Source organism: Microtus pennsylvanicus, chromosome 19 (assembly GCF_037038515.1).
Source record: "Microtus pennsylvanicus isolate mMicPen1 chromosome 19, mMicPen1.hap1, whole genome shotgun sequence".
Classification (NCBI taxonomy): domain Eukaryota; kingdom Metazoa; phylum Chordata; class Mammalia; order Rodentia; family Cricetidae; genus Microtus; species Microtus pennsylvanicus.
This window is the reverse complement of record NC_134597.1, coordinates 13,177,413-13,195,145: the sequence shown is the minus strand read 5'-3', so window position 1 is coordinate 13,195,145 and position 17,733 is coordinate 13,177,413. Positions and strand designations below refer to the sequence as shown.

General features: G+C 37.2%; 1 protein-coding gene across 1 annotated transcript in view; it reads left to right on the top strand.

The window, feature by feature from the left end:
- Positions 1-2,333: 2,333 nt before the first annotated feature.
- Asz1 (ankyrin repeat, SAM and basic leucine zipper domain containing 1) overlaps positions 2,334-17,733 on the top strand; it is a 48,376-nt gene continuing 32,976 nt past the window's right edge. Inside the window, exons 1-4 of the mRNA XM_075953568.1 lie at positions 2,334-2,451; positions 3,031-3,130; positions 7,014-7,136; positions 8,805-8,916. Coding sequence (XP_075809683.1) covers positions 2,344-2,451; positions 3,031-3,130; positions 7,014-7,136; positions 8,805-8,916 — 443 coding nt within the window. The 5' untranslated portion in view covers positions 2,334-2,343. The remainder of the gene's footprint in view (positions 2,452-3,030; positions 3,131-7,013; positions 7,137-8,804; positions 8,917-17,733) is intronic.

Below are 17,733 nucleotides of genomic sequence, written 5' to 3'. Positions count from 1 at the left end.
CACACACACACACGTCTTTTAGTACCTCATGAAGTCAAATCCAGTATCATAGCCCACAAAAGCACACCCATCAAAAAAAAAAAAAACAACAACAGAAAACACTCCAGGAAACTCCAGCTTCAGGCCCAGGCCTCTGTTTTTGTACAACTGATATATGATACAATCTAGGGGTCCTGATCAGGTTTGTCTTTTCTGCTAGGTAAAGAATTAAAAGGTAGGAAAAACCTAGAACCTGAAGTATGATAGATAGCTGCAGAGAAATCTCAAGCACCTCAAACAGAACCAGCAGTTAAAGAAAGGCATTTACTGGAGGTGAGAAAACATATAAAGGCAGCAGACACAGAACAAAGACCCTCTGCCAAGTGGGAGTGGGGTGAAAACCCTGTCTATCCTGGGGGGAGGGGGGTGCTGGAGGCTTTAAATCCTTTGAAAACTTTTCCTCCCCTAATTTAGTGTTGGTCAGTTTGTAGAAAGCTGGGGTAGTTGATTAGCCCAGAACTGTGGTGGGACATGCCTTCATCCAGTTTTGAACTCCTTCTTGACCATGCAAAAGCAGAAGATCTGCTGATAGAAAACAAAAACTTTTGTGTCAAGTCAGAAGGGTGAGGAAGAAGCTGGATATCATGGAACTTTGCCACTTGTATTACCTAGCCTTGGCCCCTCTCCCTATGTTTGCCTACTAGGGAGTTTAGCTAACACCTAGCCTCTCACCTATGTTTTATATGTAGCATATTTTTGTCCTTGTGTACAGGTTGAACCACTATCCCTGAAAAAATACTTACAGGTAAATTTTACTTTCCTCTTCTATTGACAAAGGCTCTATGTTGAGACCCTAACTTCATTTAACCCTCATATCAACTCTTTTATGGATACTAAGGCATATCAAATTTTTGGGAAAGGTAAGTGGAGCAATGGGAGAAAGGGTGCACGACTATGGCTAATGATTCTACCACTCAAGAATCCAATAGATTTGGTTCCAGAAATCAAGCACACTTGCTTTTTTACTTTGAGGAAACCTAATGTTCAACAGTCTTACTTTGTTGTATCCCCTTTTTGCTCTCTCTCCCTCCCTCCCTCACTCCCTTCCTCTCCTTTTTCCTTTCCCTCTCCTTCTCCCTCTCCCCCTCCCTCTCTCCTACTCTCCTAACTAAAATATTGCCCCCATCAGGTACTATGGTTGTCTTTAATGCTGTCTCCTCTAAAGCCTAATTTGGGACTATAGCTGAACATGATAGTATTCTAAAGACCAAGGTAGGGGAATCCAAAATTTACAGCAAGCCTAGGCTACATGGTGAGACAATCTTCACACACACACACACACACACACACACACACCAATTGTATCTGGCTATACTCAATGATCCATGATATTTACCGAATTAATACATTGAGCTAGACTAGTGTTCCCTCCAATCCAAACTAGCCTACTTAAAAATACCTCTGAAATGATTTCTTACATTAAAAAAAAAATCCTTCAAGGAAAAAAAAATACCAAAAAAGAATAGAACACGGCTATTTGCTTTTATGTCATTCAGATGAATACTTTTTAACCGTTTCCCCCCTGTTGTGGCAAAGATAATAGATGTGTCACCAACATTTATTCAATGAGAAGTAGAAAAGTGGGTCTAACCTTCGGCTGTTTTCCCTTGGAAGTCGTTGCTCTCTGGCTATCTGAACCACTGTGTTCTCCCAAGGTTTTGGATCTACTACTTCCCCCACATTCTCCTCTCACGATTGACGGAAGCATTTTTCTGCTGCAGCATCTATGAGTCACTAGGGGAATGTTTTGAGGGTTGTTTTTTTTTTCTCCTAGCTCTAAGCAGAGACCTTTGATCACAAGAAAGACAAAGAATGGAAGTAGGGGTGATTTCTCGCTCTTCTGACGGCTTCGGGGAAGTCTGCGGTACTGGCTCACGGCCTACTCCAGCAAACAGGGGTCCGTCTTACAAGGTACTCATGTCTTCCAGGAGTCCGTCTCACCCCCGCAATCTGTTCTGAGGCGGTTTGGCAGGAGTCCGCCAACAGTATGGGGAGAGAAGCTCAGTCGCACATGGCTCCCGCCACAAGCACAAGCATTCTTTGATGCCATAATCACGCATCTTTTTTTTTCCCCCTAACAAAACGAAGTACCCCGCAGTGGCGGAGCGAGGTTGCGGATCTTCGTCAGGCATGAGGCCACCAGCTTTAGGTGTGAAAGGCCAGTTCCCTCCCAGCACGCTTCCGGTGGGCGGAGGAAGCGGCCTGCGCAGCGCAGCTTCGCGCCTGCGTCAGAGGTCCCGCGCTTGCGCAGGGCCGCCTTCCTGCTCTGGTAGCACGCAGGCGCAGAGGAGCAGCGTGGGGGCCATGGCGGCGGCGGGCACGCTGAGGGGTTTGGCAGTGGCTGGCGGAGGCGAGAGCAGCGATAGTGAGGATGACGGCTGGGATATTGGGTATCTGGACCGGTCGTCTCAGGTAGTGGAAGAGGCACCGCCTCGACGGCCCCTAATTTGGGCCTCCCCTGGCTTTTGAAAGAGAGGCCCAGACCCACGACCCCCTTGTTTCCTCATGCCCACCCAGTTCCCTAACTTTCTCCCAGGATTTTTTTTTTCCTTTTTTTTTCGAGACAGGGTTTCTCTGTGGTTTTGGAGCCTGTCCTGGAACTAGCTCTTGTAGACCAGGCTGGTCTCGAACTCACAGAGATCCACCTGCCTCTGCCTCCCGAGTGCTGGGATTAAAGGCGTGCGCCACCACCGCCCGGCTCTCCCAGGATTTTGAATTGCGCATGTTTCGGGTTACTAAGCAGACTGGCAAAGTGTTCCCGTGTTCGCCAACTGCTGCTTTCTTCAGTGGTATCCTTTAGGCCTCAGACATAGCGCTTCCCTTGGATTTGGCTCGTCGTTGCCTGTTCCCTTTAAAATCCATTTTAGACGTGGACTCTTCACGCGTTTTATTTGCCCGCCAAAGCGAAACAACCCTATGTACTTCGTTCTTTCCTGGTGCAATGGGAATGAAAATGTACATAACGAGAATTTTAACTTCCTGCTCTTTTAGAAATTGAAGAGGATGTTACCAGTTGAAGAGAAGAACGAAACTTTTAAGAAAGCGCTGACCACTGGCGACATTTCCTTAGTGAAGGAACTCCTAGACTCTGGTGAGAGCCAAGAAATATTATCAAGCAAACAGAGTTGTCTAAGTTCACTAGACTGCCTTATTTTTAAAGTTTGTGCTGTTTTCCTAATGAGTGTTAGTGTATCCATTGTATTATTGGTGCCTTAGTTGACTTTTTCTCTACCTGGCCTATTTTCTTCAACTCCCCTCTTATTTGGAACGTGCTGTCGATTACTTTCCATTGGTTCTTGCACCTTCTTTAAAAGACAAGTTCTGACTAATCCAACCCCACCTTGATTGTCTTTTTTAACTATTTACTTGGCTTTCATATGCTTCTTAAGATCTCTTTCAAGTTCTGTTTCCATCTGTGTTTTGTTACATTTTGGTGGATATTGCCTGAGTTCAATATCAGAATGAATATCTGTATCCATATTTCTTCTAGTTTCATGGCCTATTCAGTCTGATCCCTTGGGGAGGTCACTTAAGCGTTAAGGTCTCTTTATGTAAAGTATAATTTTATCCTGGGTCCCATAATGCTTTCTGATAGCGTAAGTAAAACTTACTTTAAAATTACTTCCACATGAAAATTAAGTTGTTGACTCTAATGGTTGAAATTATGCAAGGATTAACAACTGTTAAACAGCTATAAGATACAAAATACACACACAGCATGAGAAGTCATGAACAGCAAGTGTTTTTCTTCTTTGCTAGAGACAATATATCATTTACTGAAAGTACATTATTGGGAAACAAGATCATGTGTTTATTACTGTCCATGACACTTGATGGCTCTGTAATATTAAATCAGCTGTCAGAGTTTTGTAAGCTCCAGTTTCCCCATTTTTAAAAGGATCTCAACATTCTACCCAAGGTTATTGGAAATAAAATAAGTCAATATGTAAATAACAGATTAAAATACATAGCTTTCATGTTACTCTTAGCTTAAGAGTTATAAACAAAATATAAATTTGTTTTTGTAACAGATGAGGAAGTTCTGTCTTACTTGTGAACAAACACTGGACCTTGTTACTCACTTGAAGTTCAATACGACTTCAATAAGGAAATAAAGAGGACTGGATATATAATATGAATGTATGGATAGTGAGCATAGTAATAATGGGGTAGAATAGGCAGAAGTTTTAGAGAAGAGAGTTTGTCCTCAGAATAGCAGGACAGGTGTTGTTGAAGTTGATAAAACATGATGTATCAGGATTTAATATGATTGGTGGCAAGTTGGGGCTTTTCAGCCTCTTGAAAAGAGCCTGAGGCTATGTAAGTTTTTGGTTAGCCATTTGAAATTTTTCTTTAATTACAAAACCATTTAAAACTCATTTTAAAAAGCCAATAATAAATGTATAAGGAGAAAGTTATTTTTCTATTGCTTCTACAAAATAAGTATTTGAGTTGATAATCAGTAAGAATTTTTATTCCAAAAGTCAACATTTACTTTTCTTTTGTTATACTTTTCTTTCTATCTTTGATACCATGGTTTCGGTAACAACTGCCAAAGAAAAGAATAACAACTAAAAGAAAATGATTGTAAGTCTGAACTCATTTTCTGATTATTGCAGTGGTTTAGAGGGGGGAAAATGTTAGCAAGAACAAATTCAAGCCCCCCCCATAAAGTTTGGCATCTCCCCAGTAATTACCATATACATTATGACAATTGGAGATTTTACTTCTATAGTCTTCAGTGACTTATTGCTTCAACATGAGAAAAAAAAATGAGCCCCTCAGAGCATTTCCTCAGTGATGACTTTTATCTTTCTAAGTAGAATGCTGTAACTAAGGACCATAAAAATCTGTGAATTATAAAATATTAAAACCAGTACTGTTGGCCATACAATTTTCTTTGAAATAGAAAAACATTCTCTTTTCTTTTCTGAAATTGACAGGTACTTAATTGTTAATTATTATTATTATTACTAATTTTAATTTTATATGTATGAATGTTTTTTCCTGAATATATGTCTGTAAACCTTGTGTGTGCCTGGTGATAGGAAAGGGTATTGGATCCATTGGAACTGGAGTTATAGACAGTTATGAGTCACCACGTGGGTGATGAGATGAGATTCCAAGTTCTCTGGAAAAACACACTTAACACTGAGCCATTCATTCCTCCAGCCTTTCCACCATGCAAGTGTCAATAAAAAATTACCCTTTACTCTTAATCTCTTTAAAGGAAGAGGTTTATATTAATTTAATGGGTTGGGTTCATTGCCTTACTGTATCTTTATCCTTGTTACACACACAGCTTCTATACTCCTTAATCCTAGGTTAGTTCAACCTTTTTTGTTTGCTTGCGTCACATTGCTAAGCCAATATTATTGAGGAAATTCTTATTATTAATTCAAGGGATTTGTAGCATTAATGATTTGTAGATTTTACCATTGTCCTTTCTTGCCAGTTATTACCTGTCTCTGTCACATTCTAAATATGATTTACTATATAATATGTGTGGGTGTTTTATCTACATGTTTGTATAGCACATTCTGCCATAGAGGCCAGAAAAGGGCATAGATACCATGGAACTTGAGTTAAATATGGTTATGAGCTGCCATGTGGGTGGTGGGAATCGAACAAGGTCCTCCTTATCCCTCTCTCCAGCCCTGTCTCTACTAAATAGTGACGAATTTAGACTTTATTTTATATTCAAGGCCTGACGTTTTCATACCTCTCATTATTCTGGTTCTCTCCTTGTTATTCATTTTTCTAAAGTAAAACTTGATATTAATATTTTGCTTGTTCTTTTAATCAAACTTCCTCAAAGTAACTTTAATTTGTATGATGCTATCTTTCAATTTCCTTTTGTTTTCTATCCTATTCCTTTCTCTTGCCTGTTCTTGGTTTTGTTGTTGTCCTGTATACTTCCAGCTTCCTAATGGTCTTGTTGCTTCCTGTCCCATTCTCAACACTAGTAGGTTGTGTTTATAAGATTAATATAATATAATATAATATAATATAATATAACATAATAGTATTGATCCTTGGATTACACATTGAAGTCTGCATTTCTCAAAAGAACTTTAGTGATCCAACCCTAACTTTAAGTCTTGCTTTATCAATTTACCCATGGGTTTTGTGTTGGCAAGAAGTCTTGAGGGTGTACATGGTATATGCAGCCATAGAGATGTATGATACTGCTTAAATCTTCCTCAATACCACACTGAAAAAGATAGCATGGAAATCCCTATCATATTGTAGATACTGTATTTATAATGTAGTAAATATTGTTCTTATCGGGTCTCATAAAGCATGGTGCCACCGTAAAACTGAAGGTAGGAAATTTTAGTAATACCAATACAAGAATTTTTTGAACCCTTTCTTATAAAGAAATGTTCTTCCATAATAAATTACGTACGTCCATATAAGTTTATATCTACTAAAGTAATAGTGAGGGGTTTTGTTTGTCTTTCTTTAGATTGTGGGCCTTTGAAAATTTTGTTTTTTGGGGGGCGGGATGAAAGATGACTCATCTTAAGAGCATTTGCTGCTCTTGCAGAAGACTGAGATTTCGTTCTGTACATCACTAAGGTGGCTGACAACAGTGTGTAACCCCATCCCAGTTTTTGGAGTACTGATGCCCTCTTCTGGCCTCTGTGGAAACTACACACCAGTGGTGCATATATATTCATTCAGGCCGAGGTTCATATGTATACAATTTAAAAATCAGTCTTGTCGGACTGGAGAGATGACTCAGCAATTAAGAGCACTGGCTGTTCTCCCAGAGGACTTGGGTTCAATTCCTAACATCCACATGGCAGCTAACAACTGCCTATACTCCAGCTCAAAGTAATCTGACATCCTCATACAGATATGAATGCAGACAAAACACAAATTCACATATAGATGGGGAGGTAGGTAGGTGATAAACAAGACAGACAGACAGACAGATCATTAAAACAAATTTGTCTCTACATCGACAGGCATTAATGTGGATTCCAGTTTCCGGTATGGATGGACCCCTCTTATGTATGCATCTAGTGTGGCCAATGTAGAGATGGTTCGCTTTCTTTTGGACAGAGGTGCTAATGCAAGCTTTAATAAGGGTAAGATGCTTGAGAAAATTTGACTTTGCTTTGTATTGTGACTCTTTGATTTCCATGCAAGAGTTGGACTAAATGAGAAATTAAACTATTTAAGCAAAAATCTACTAGTTATATTTTATAAAAAATAGGAAAATTCAAATGTAAAGCATACATTTTTAAAACTATCTCAAAGAAGATAGGTTAACAACCTATTTTTGTTATCCTAATAACAGTTATATTTTTATGTACTTTTAAAAAATATGCTAGATGATTTTGGTTGTTTTTAAATAAAAGCACACTGAAAGGAATATCAAAAGGCCAGTAATTTTTTTGAAAAATTACTTAAATTTTTTTATATGCTTGAAAATTGAATTATATTAAAGCTGTCTCATAGTTTATTAAAGCTATGTTTTCTTGTTATTCAACAACTTCCTTTTAGTGCTGGAAGTCCGTTCTAAAGAGCAAGAGTATATGTAAATCCAGTTTGCTGCATTAAAGCAGTAATTACATTGTATTAAGATGTTTCTAATAGGCATTTGAATTCATTTCATATTTTAGGTATAAGTTATGTTTCAGGATTAATTTTCACATTTTTGATCTACATGAGCTGCTTACAAAACTATTTCTACAGTCTATATATTTTAAAGAAATTTCTCTCTTGGTTGCATTCTTGCTGAGGTTTCCCTTTTCATTATGTCATTTGAAAACATCATTCAATGAAAGCCATATTTAAGAAGGAGAGTTTCAAAAATATATAGAATAATCTGTTCAAAAAACATGGTTTTCCTTTTTATCAGAGAAGTACTTTTTGTTGTAAGGCATTTTGTATTTTTACAATATGTACACATAAATTTCTCTGTATCTACAATAACCCCATTCAGTAGGGAGTCCAGTTATTAATTTCTTCACTATTAATTGGTTCTAGCAAAATATTAAGGCATCCTCATAGTGACATATAAATGATAATACTGGACCAGGTATAATTATGGCTTGTCTGTATTGAGTCATTAATGTAAAGAATGGCTGTGATGTCCTATTTCATTTCAAGTATTTGAAAAGGGTTTTTGTTGTGTTGTTATTTGTCTTTAATCATCCTTGATGTCCATAGAGGATGAATTCATAGAGTAGAAATGACTATTTAAAAAAAAAAACACTGATGGATGCTGGACCAGCAAGATGGCATAGCAGACAAAGGCACTTGCTGCCAAGCCATGCTTGATTATGTAAATTTCATCTCTGAAACCATGATGGAAGGAGAGAACCAGTTTTCAGAAATTGTCTTCTGACCTCTTCATCGGTGCAGTTTACAAACAAATCAAGGATTGTCAAAAGTGAAGTAAAACCAGAGACTGTTGTTATTTTCTAATCACAAATTCAGCAAAGTAGTTTTTTTTTAATTTTTAAATTAAAACTTCACATGCAGGCTATGTGGATATACAAATTCATTGTGCCTAACCACTTTCTACTCTCTTAAAGAGATGGTAATAAGGGAAGAAAGTTAAGATATGAATTGACATACACTTTAGAGATACAAAAGGCCCATTGCTGAGATGGTGAAGTCTGACTGGAGTGCTAGAGATGGGAAGAGGCTGGGAATTTTAGAGTACAGTAAATACTTAGCATGGTAAAGAAGGCATTTAGAGACACTTCCTAATGTGTGAGGATTTCTTTGCTTTTCTTCTCATGTAGACAAGTTAACCATCTTGATAACTGCATGCTCTGCTCGTGGCTCAGAGGAGCATGTCTTGAAGTGTGTAGAGTTGCTACTTTCACGAAATGCAGATCCAAATATTGCTTGTAGGTAAGAATCTAATTCTCTGATGAAAACATACTTTATCAGCCTGTTATATTTGATAAAATGAGTTCTTAAAAATCAATAGCATTGTTTACTTGGCCCAATAGTGAATAAAACTGCATGATAAAGTCATAATTTCTTTATTAAAATTATTAAAATAAGATAACATGAAGTTAAAACTCTGGCTTTTAAATTTTAAAGGACTAAGCATTTGTAACTACACGGAAAGAGCACTGTAAACCTATTTCCTGTGAATCATAGCCTTAGAAGAGCATGGTGGTTGAACAATAGTATAGTAATAAAGTTTCTCAAGTTTTTTCTGCATGTAAAAATTAAGAATTTGGGTCTGGCAAGATGGCTCAGTATTTAGGAGACATATATACTGCTGTTGCAGAGGATTTATGGTCAGTTCCCAGAAACCACATTGGCTGGCTCACAACTACCTGAATCTGTAACTATAGGGAATCCAACATCATCTTCTGAACTTTTTTTTAATTTAATTTTTTTGTTTTGTTTTGTTTCTTGAGACAGGGTTTCTCTGTGTAGCTTTGGTGCCTGCTCTGGATCTAGCTTTTGTAAACCAGGCTCTCCTCAAACTCAAAGAGATCCTCCTGCCTCTGCCTCCCAAGTGCTGGGATTAAAGGCATGCACCACCACCACCACCACCAAGCTCTCTTCTGGATTCTTTAGACACTTACACTGACATGCACATAACTAAAAATAATAACAAAATAAGTACTTTTTTAAAGAATTAGCAGTTTTATTAATAGAAATACTGAGAAAATACACTGTAAGCAATTTTTCTCTATCCCAACTGCCAACTACTAAGTAACCACACCAAGACTTCTTAATTAACCCGTTTCTGCTACTCTACCTATTGCCTCTTGGCTCGTGGCTTTATGTGCCCTCCCACATGTCTTGCTCCCTCTGCATCTCCTGGTGACCCTGTGCTTCTCCTTCCCAGTGTCTGTCCTTTGTGCCCCTAAAATCCTGGCTAGTTATTGGCCATTCACCTTTTTATTAAACCTATCCATATGACAAATATTTGCAATGTACACAAAGATCATTCCATAACATCCCTTTTTGTTTAAGTAAAAAGGAAAGGTTTTAACTCTCACATAATAAAACTATAAACGATACAAACAGCTATCAGGTAAAAGCTATATTTACAATGTCCAATCCATTTTTTGACATATTTGGAGAAAATACTGCATTATTTATTCTATCCTGATGAGTCCAAAGCTCTGTACCTTATTTACCTTTTATTATAACTAAGGAAAATTGTAACTATAATTATCTGGTATTCATCTCTATCAAAGACCCCAGTAGGATATAATATTACCTGAGTAAACAGTAAATGCAGTACAAGTCACTTACAAACCTAACAGTAATGACAGAAACAACTAACTGCTTGGAAAATCACCCAAACTTCCCCTGCAACATTGGGGCATCTATCTTTGGCTTGCAGGCCTAGAATATCTGACAGACTTTTCTGTGAAGCACGAATTTTTGAAGGACATTCCTACCCATTCATGGCAGTTTGGCAGTCACTTTTCTTTGTGTTCTACTGGTTCAGTTTGGACAGCATATTGTCAGCAGTCAAGGCAAGAGCAGTTTCTTACCCAAATGACTAGCTTTCGCCACAAAGAAGCACATTCCATGTGGACGTTCTTTGATGCCAATTATCCATTTTGGAAGTAGATTGGTACTGCCAGGAGCAGACATATCTCACCAGGAGCAGATATATCTCAGTCATAAAAAGCCTTATGTCATATCTGCTGTGGGAGCTCCTTCTGCTCCTTCAGCCAATAGCCTTTAAGATACACTTGGGCGTGGTCTCTCTGGCTTGAAAAAGTACTTTCTCTCTTGCTTCAGACTCCACTTCTGGTTACCAGACTCTTTTTCTTGGTCATGCAGAGGGCTGTTGTCTAAGACAGTTATCTGTAAGTTTTTCCCTTTAAATAAATAACCCTTTTATTAATCATAATTCCAAACTGGTGTGGGATTGTTTTGTGACTTACCCTTTTAATATTCTATAGGTCCTTAAAATGTTTGAAGACCATCATCTATCTAAATTTGTATGTGTGATCTTGAAAACATACCTAACATGCCTATAAGTTTGACAGTTATTAAGCTGTATTTATTATCCTAAATAGCTTTCAAAGACTTAAACGTTATATAACCTTTTTAAATGAGCTTCATAGGTACAATACATTAAAGAAGAATAGTAACATATATACAATATAACAAAAATAACCTTAAATTTGTATCAGTATACAAAAATCCATACCAATGCAAAATATTTGAAATTAGTGATTGTTTAAAAGTAGACTCAATAATCCACCGTCTTAGCTCATCATTTTTATACTATATTCCACTTTTTTCCTTCAGAGAGAGATCCTTGAATCTAACTCCTTTGTTTAGCTCTTTCCCTAACCATGACCAACAACAACTTGTAACCAACCCCCCTAAATGATGACAAACATCTGAAACTCATTCAGTGATTAAAAGCTATCCAATTCCACCTTACCTTAGGCATGTGGGCATTATATTCTCTAGACTACTTCATGTTGTCTGAGGACACTGGAATCTTTAGAAGACCCTGGAAAAATTGGGATAATGGTCAAGTTCAAGGAGAATTAGCAGTATTATTTGTTGTCCAGGCTCTGTGTAATAGGAAATGCAAGGCTTATCTGAAATCCAGGTTAGAGCAGTCTGTGAAGCTGGACCATCTCAGCCTTAAAGCTGTTCTGGATGCAGAACCCTGAGGAAACTGCAACAAAGGCACTCTGAGAGTCTGTATCACCTGGGCCACTCATTTTTATTGGTGTCCAGTCCCCTTGCTCCGAAAACACATGAACGTTCAAAGGTAACATACGTATCTACATTAATACAAGTATGAAATGTGCAGTGTGCACAGGTAAGTTAAAGGTGGTTTTCTGCTTTATGTTTGAGCAGGTAAGAGCATCTGTCAACTTTATAATACATTTGTACTGTATAATCAAATTGTAATGTAAGTTTCTCTCTAACCAAGCTATATGAAAAGATGGTATGTAATAATAACTCATGAGGACTCTGTAGCCAACAAGATTTATCATGTGTCATCTCAGAGCTGTTTCCATGTCAAAGGATCAGCTTAAACATTACCTGTCCTGTAGTCTTTTTTTTTTTTTTTGTCTTCTTCCTCCATGTCTGTAGCCAAGATATTAGGAGGTTTCCTAGCCAAATCTGATCTTTGTTAATCTGGAAGGAATTTACAGCCTTTTGTTTCCAGAGGAAACCTCTCCCCGAACACAACATGTTATGTGACTTCCATTTTGACATTAAGGCGTTTTAAAAGCGGAAGAGTGCATCATAAAATCAATTTTTTACTGAGTCCAGGAAGCAAGTCTTATTTTAGGCCATTTCCAAAGGTCCAAATTTAAATGACAGCAGCACACTTGGATTCAAATCAACTTAATAATTTTTCTCAATTTCAAGACACAACCCGATCTAAAATATATACTTAAAGAGTTATTATCTAAAGAGAATAAAACTGCTGAAAAAGTATGCTAAAAATTATCAGATAGTTTTAATATCCCTTTTTAATCTTTAGTTTTTAGATGAGATTATCTGTATGGCTTGTCAACAGTATATCAGGGTTTCTTAACTTTAACACTATTGACATTTTAGGGTTAGTAATTCTTTGTTTAGAGGGGATATCCTATGAATAACAGGATATTTTACCAGCGCGTCCTTGACTAACTACTAAATGTAGTGATATTTTTCCAGTGCCATAATCAAAAGTATCTTTGCAGAGTCCCAGTGTAGTATGGAATCCAAAATAGGTCTTGCTTGAGAAATACTCCAAATAGATAAAAATCTTTTTTTCTTTTAGTACTTTCACAAGATATAATAGGTAGTACCCAGGCATGGCAGTCCATGCCTGTTAGCATCCAGGAGTCTGAAGCAGGGGGATTGTAAGTTCAAAGTCAAGCCTGTACAACTTACAGAAAGACTGTGTACCAACAGCAAGTAGTGAAAGCTTTGCCTTCTTACTGACTAACTTAGAAGCATCCTAAAGGAGACATCAAAGCAATAAGTGTCATGAGTTCTAGTCTAGAGATCATCTTTCGGATACATAGAATAGACCTTAAATGAAATGTCATGTAAAAGGAAAGTAATCTCAGGACACAGGAGAATATAGTGAGATTTGGAGGGAACTGAATACATAAATCATAATTCAAAAAAACTGATGCCTATTTGAATATTGGAAGGTTTAGTTTTATGTATTATATACAAAATATACCAGATATAAATGTAACTGGAATTATTCAAATGTCAGGGAGAAAACAGACATTTACATGAAGGTACTTTTAGTCTGTTGACTTAGGAATTCTTTTGCTCATAAAAAGTATCTAGAGTGATAGAAGAGATCCATAAAGCTTATAAATGACTAATTTTATAAGAGCTAGATGATCACCTAATTGCTAGTTGTCTAGGAAGATTTTCTTTTTTAACAAAAATGAGGTCTGTAGTCTTATTTCATGAATAAAAGTAGTAACAAAGCCTTATAGGTCAAGCTGTAAGCTAAAATCTGAACGTTCTGTTCTCATGTCTGATGTGGCTTGGGCACATCTACATCCTGCAGAAACAGCCCTAAATACAGAGTCTTTGTAGCTAAATTAGCGGTGTGAAGAAAATGAGGAATTCACTTGTTTGTTAGAAGATTCTTTAGGAGTCTGTAGACTTTTACAATGAAAGTGAGTTCTTTGAATCAAATTACTTTGTCAGTTTTTCTAAAAAGAAATGAGAAGAAAGAAAAAAGTTAAGAGTAAATGTTAAATTTTCTATTATTTTGCTTGCTAGAAGTCTTTTGGAATGGTACTAATGGATTCCTGTAATAATTTAATTTTTTAAGATTATAGGAAATTAACATGCAGTAAAGAATTTACATTTTAGTGTATAATTGACTGAAGCGGTACACATTTATGTAACCACACTGTAAGCCAGCATTTCTATCCTTCCATAAAGTTTGCTGGAACCCTTTCCTGTTAAATCCCCTTCTTTAGTGGCTGTCATGTAGTCAGCAACTGGTTCTGCAACTCTAACCATTTTATTCTAGGCTGTTATGTAAATAGAATTGTATGGTATTTTTGTTGCTTAGTTTCTTTCAGCAAAGAATGAATATCACATTCTTTGATATTTGATATATACATATTGTATTTATCAGTTATTTAGTGCTTGATGTTCCTATGAGTATTCTATAATAATTCTTTTTATATATCATGAAATCTTTGTATTCTGGTTGTGGTGATGAAATCATAAATGCCCCATAGTTTTGGGCATTTGAGTATTTGCTTTCCAGTTGGTGGTAAAGGAAGCGTGTCACTAGGAGTGGGTATTGAGAGGTTGCAGACTGGTGACATTGCGTTTGCTCTCATCAAAACTTGAGACTTCAGCTTTTGCTCTAACTTCCACCATGACTGCTTATTGCCATCCTTCCTTGCCATGTCAGACTTTATCCTCCTAGAACCATACGCCAACTTCTATGATTTGCTTAAGCCATGTGTTCTATCACAATAATAGAAAAGAAACTAATAACTGGCAAAAATAGCTGACATAATAAAACGTAAAATTGGTTGACTTAAAAATGGAAAGAACAGGCAATACATATTTTAAATTTCTATAAAGTTATTTGCTAATTTTCAGAGGCAGAATCTAAATCATTTTAAGACTAAGCTTAGGGAGCATGAGTAGTAAGAGAATCGTGATGGAGGTGGGTCTTGTATTTATCTGTTGCTTTTATTGGTTAATTAATAAAGAAAACTGCTTGGCCCTGATAGTAAAGAAAATTAGGTAGGTGGAGTAGACAGAACAGAATGCTGGGAGAAAGAAGCCGAGTAAGTCAGTTGCCATGATTCTCCCACTCCAGAAAGACGCAGGTTAAGATCTTCCCTGGTAAGCCAGCTCATGGTGCTACACAGAATATTAGAAATGGGTTAGATCAATATGTAAGAGCTAGCCAATAAGAGGCTGAAACTAATGGGCCAGGCAGTGTTTAAAAGAATACAGTTTCCGTGTAATTATTTCGGGGCATAAACTAGCCGTGTGGGGCAGGAACACAGCCCACCCCTCTGGGAGCCCTCCTGGGTGGTGGGACATAGCCCACCGCCCTTCTTACAACAGAATCGCTGCTAGCATTGCACCTTTCATTACCCCTTCCTGCCTAAGGGGGGACAAGCACATTGTGTGGTTCCATGGGGTAGCACTGACTTATCCACACCTATATTTAACCTATTTAGTTGTTTATTAGGAGATCACATTTTGTACTTGTGACTGTTGTTTGCATGGTTTCAGCAAAACCGTTTGTGTGGGTGCTGATCATTACCACCAAGTGTTTGTATATGTTTTCAAATTTTTCTCTTCTTTAGCCATTATAGTTCATTGCTGTGTTCTCCTCCCTCCTTCCGTTTTTTCCTCCTCTCCTTCCTTTTTCCCTCCCTCCCTTCTGTCTGGATTAATTTTTAGACTGTTTAGAGAAATTACTATTTTATTGTTTGATAAAGTTCAGATTGAATTGTTGGTATGTAGTAAAGGGAACTCTTGTAGGTAGCATGAAATCTCTAGTGTTCATTCTCTGTTGGAAGTCTTTCTACTTTCAGCTGTATTCTAGCCATCAAGGAGAGAAGAAAAAATAGATTGCCTACATAATAAATGTTCAGCATCTGAGAGCATAGACTGTCCCCATAAGAGTTCCTCTTGTTTCGTAGAGCTATGAATTCTAACCTGTTTTCAGAGTCAACAGCCCTTGCATTAGTATGCCTGTTGCTCTGAGTTCGGATGATGTTCTTCACTGACCTGTTCAGGTGACAGCGGAGAAAGCTTTGCAACAGTTCTCTTACAAAGAAGCTTAAAATCTAAACAAATACAGCTTAGTCTTTTTGTAGTGAACCTTGTATTTCTTTCATTAAAAAATGAAAATTTGTCACTTAAAGATAAATATTTAATATCCAGAGCTTTCTTGAGACAGGATTTTGCTATGTAGCCCTGGCTGTTTGGAACTGGCTGTGTAGATCAGGCTAGCCTCAGCTTCATCATGCCTTTTGAGTGTTGGTATTAAAGATGTGTGTCACCATGCCCAGCTATAGCACAGTTCTTAACTGCTTCAGTATTGCTGCTGCTGAAATTTTGTGTAAGTAAATAGCTACATGTTCAAATCTGAGACTGATAAAATGGCTCAGCAGGTAAAAGTGCATGCCCTGCAAGCCTAATGACCAAAGTTCCAAGAGCCCACGTGATGGTGGAAAGGAAGAATGTCCAATCGCCACGCACTTGTTGTTGGTACAGGTTTGTCCACACTCATAACGCCCATCATGCACATTCCTTTAGTTTACCAAATCTCATTTTACCTTCATTCTGTTTCTAAAATGCTGAGTTGATTTCATTTACTTTTCTGGCTTCTTAAAATTGAAGTGTTACTTTTTATAACTTATTATTCCCTGAGAATATTTCCAACTCTAAGTTAAAACTTCTTCAATGTGGTAAATATGTCATCTAGATTGATCAGTGCCATTATCTAAAATCTTTTTAAGCTTTTTTATGTTGGTAAGATTTCTCATGCTTCTTAATAACCAGGTGTCAGTTACTAGATTTGAAAACTAACTGTGAGAATAAAATGAGGCATTCAATCATTTGTCAGTGACATTGTCCGTTCTGCAATCATGTAATCTGAAATTTGGAGATTGAGGTTCCCTTGGACCAGTTTGGAGGTATGAATAGGACAATTTTTTTTTTAACTTGGAAGATACCATCCCTTGAATCTCAGCTTAATTTGTTTCAAGTATGACAGATAAAGCCCTTTACCATGTTTATCCCAGGACTGTTGCCTTAATTCTGATATTCACTGCCATTTTCTCATTGAGTTCTGTGAAATAGCAAGGGTCCTAGAGGCAAAAGCAATCATAAATGCTAGCTCTCTTACTCGCATTTTGCTCTCTGAATTTCATCTGAGTTATTCCTTGGTATCTTTGTTTTTAAGAAAATTTTAAAAAATCTTAAATACATCTGTTTTGGGTGCCTTCAGAGTTTTTGTCCAAATTATCTATCTAACTTAACCATGTCTACAAGGAGAAATTAGCATCTTCTAATTATAATTTGTTTTTGTATTTATGACTGACGTAGTGTCTAAACTGTTCATTTTCTGTGTGGATTTCTTTTATAGTTTTTTTTCAAAGTAACATTAACATTTCATAAGTTTTCCATATTGGTACAAAAAAATCTACATGATTCTTTTATCACTTTCTCGATTATTTTCCTTTTCTTTCTTTGGGATTAATGTCAGCTAACAACTTGAAAGTAATTTTTAAAGTTAATGCTCTAAGACAGAAATCACAATTCTGTTTTTCTTAAATATTGCTGATTTAAATGCTTAGCAGGCAGAGGTTTTCTCCCACTCTGCAGGTTCCTTTCACTGTGTTGATGGTTCCCTTTGCTGTGCAGACACATTATTATTTCCTGTGTCCCATTAGTTAATGCTCTCTGTAATTCCCTGTGCTAGAGGACTTTTGTGCAGAAAGTCCTTGCCTATTCCTGTGTCTTTAAGTATATTTCCTATGCTTTCCCCTAAAAGTTTTAGTGTTTTAACTTTGTGGCGTGTGTATCCTCCTCTACCTTTCTGAGTCCTGTGGGTATAACTTCTGTGGCTGGACACAGCCAGGGCTGCTGCCCCACCATCTTATCAGACATGCTGACTTTAAAGGAAACATTTGTCTCAACATTTGCTGCCTCCCAAGCACTGTGTTAATTGCTTTTAAATATGTTGTTTAAAATAGGCTTACAAAT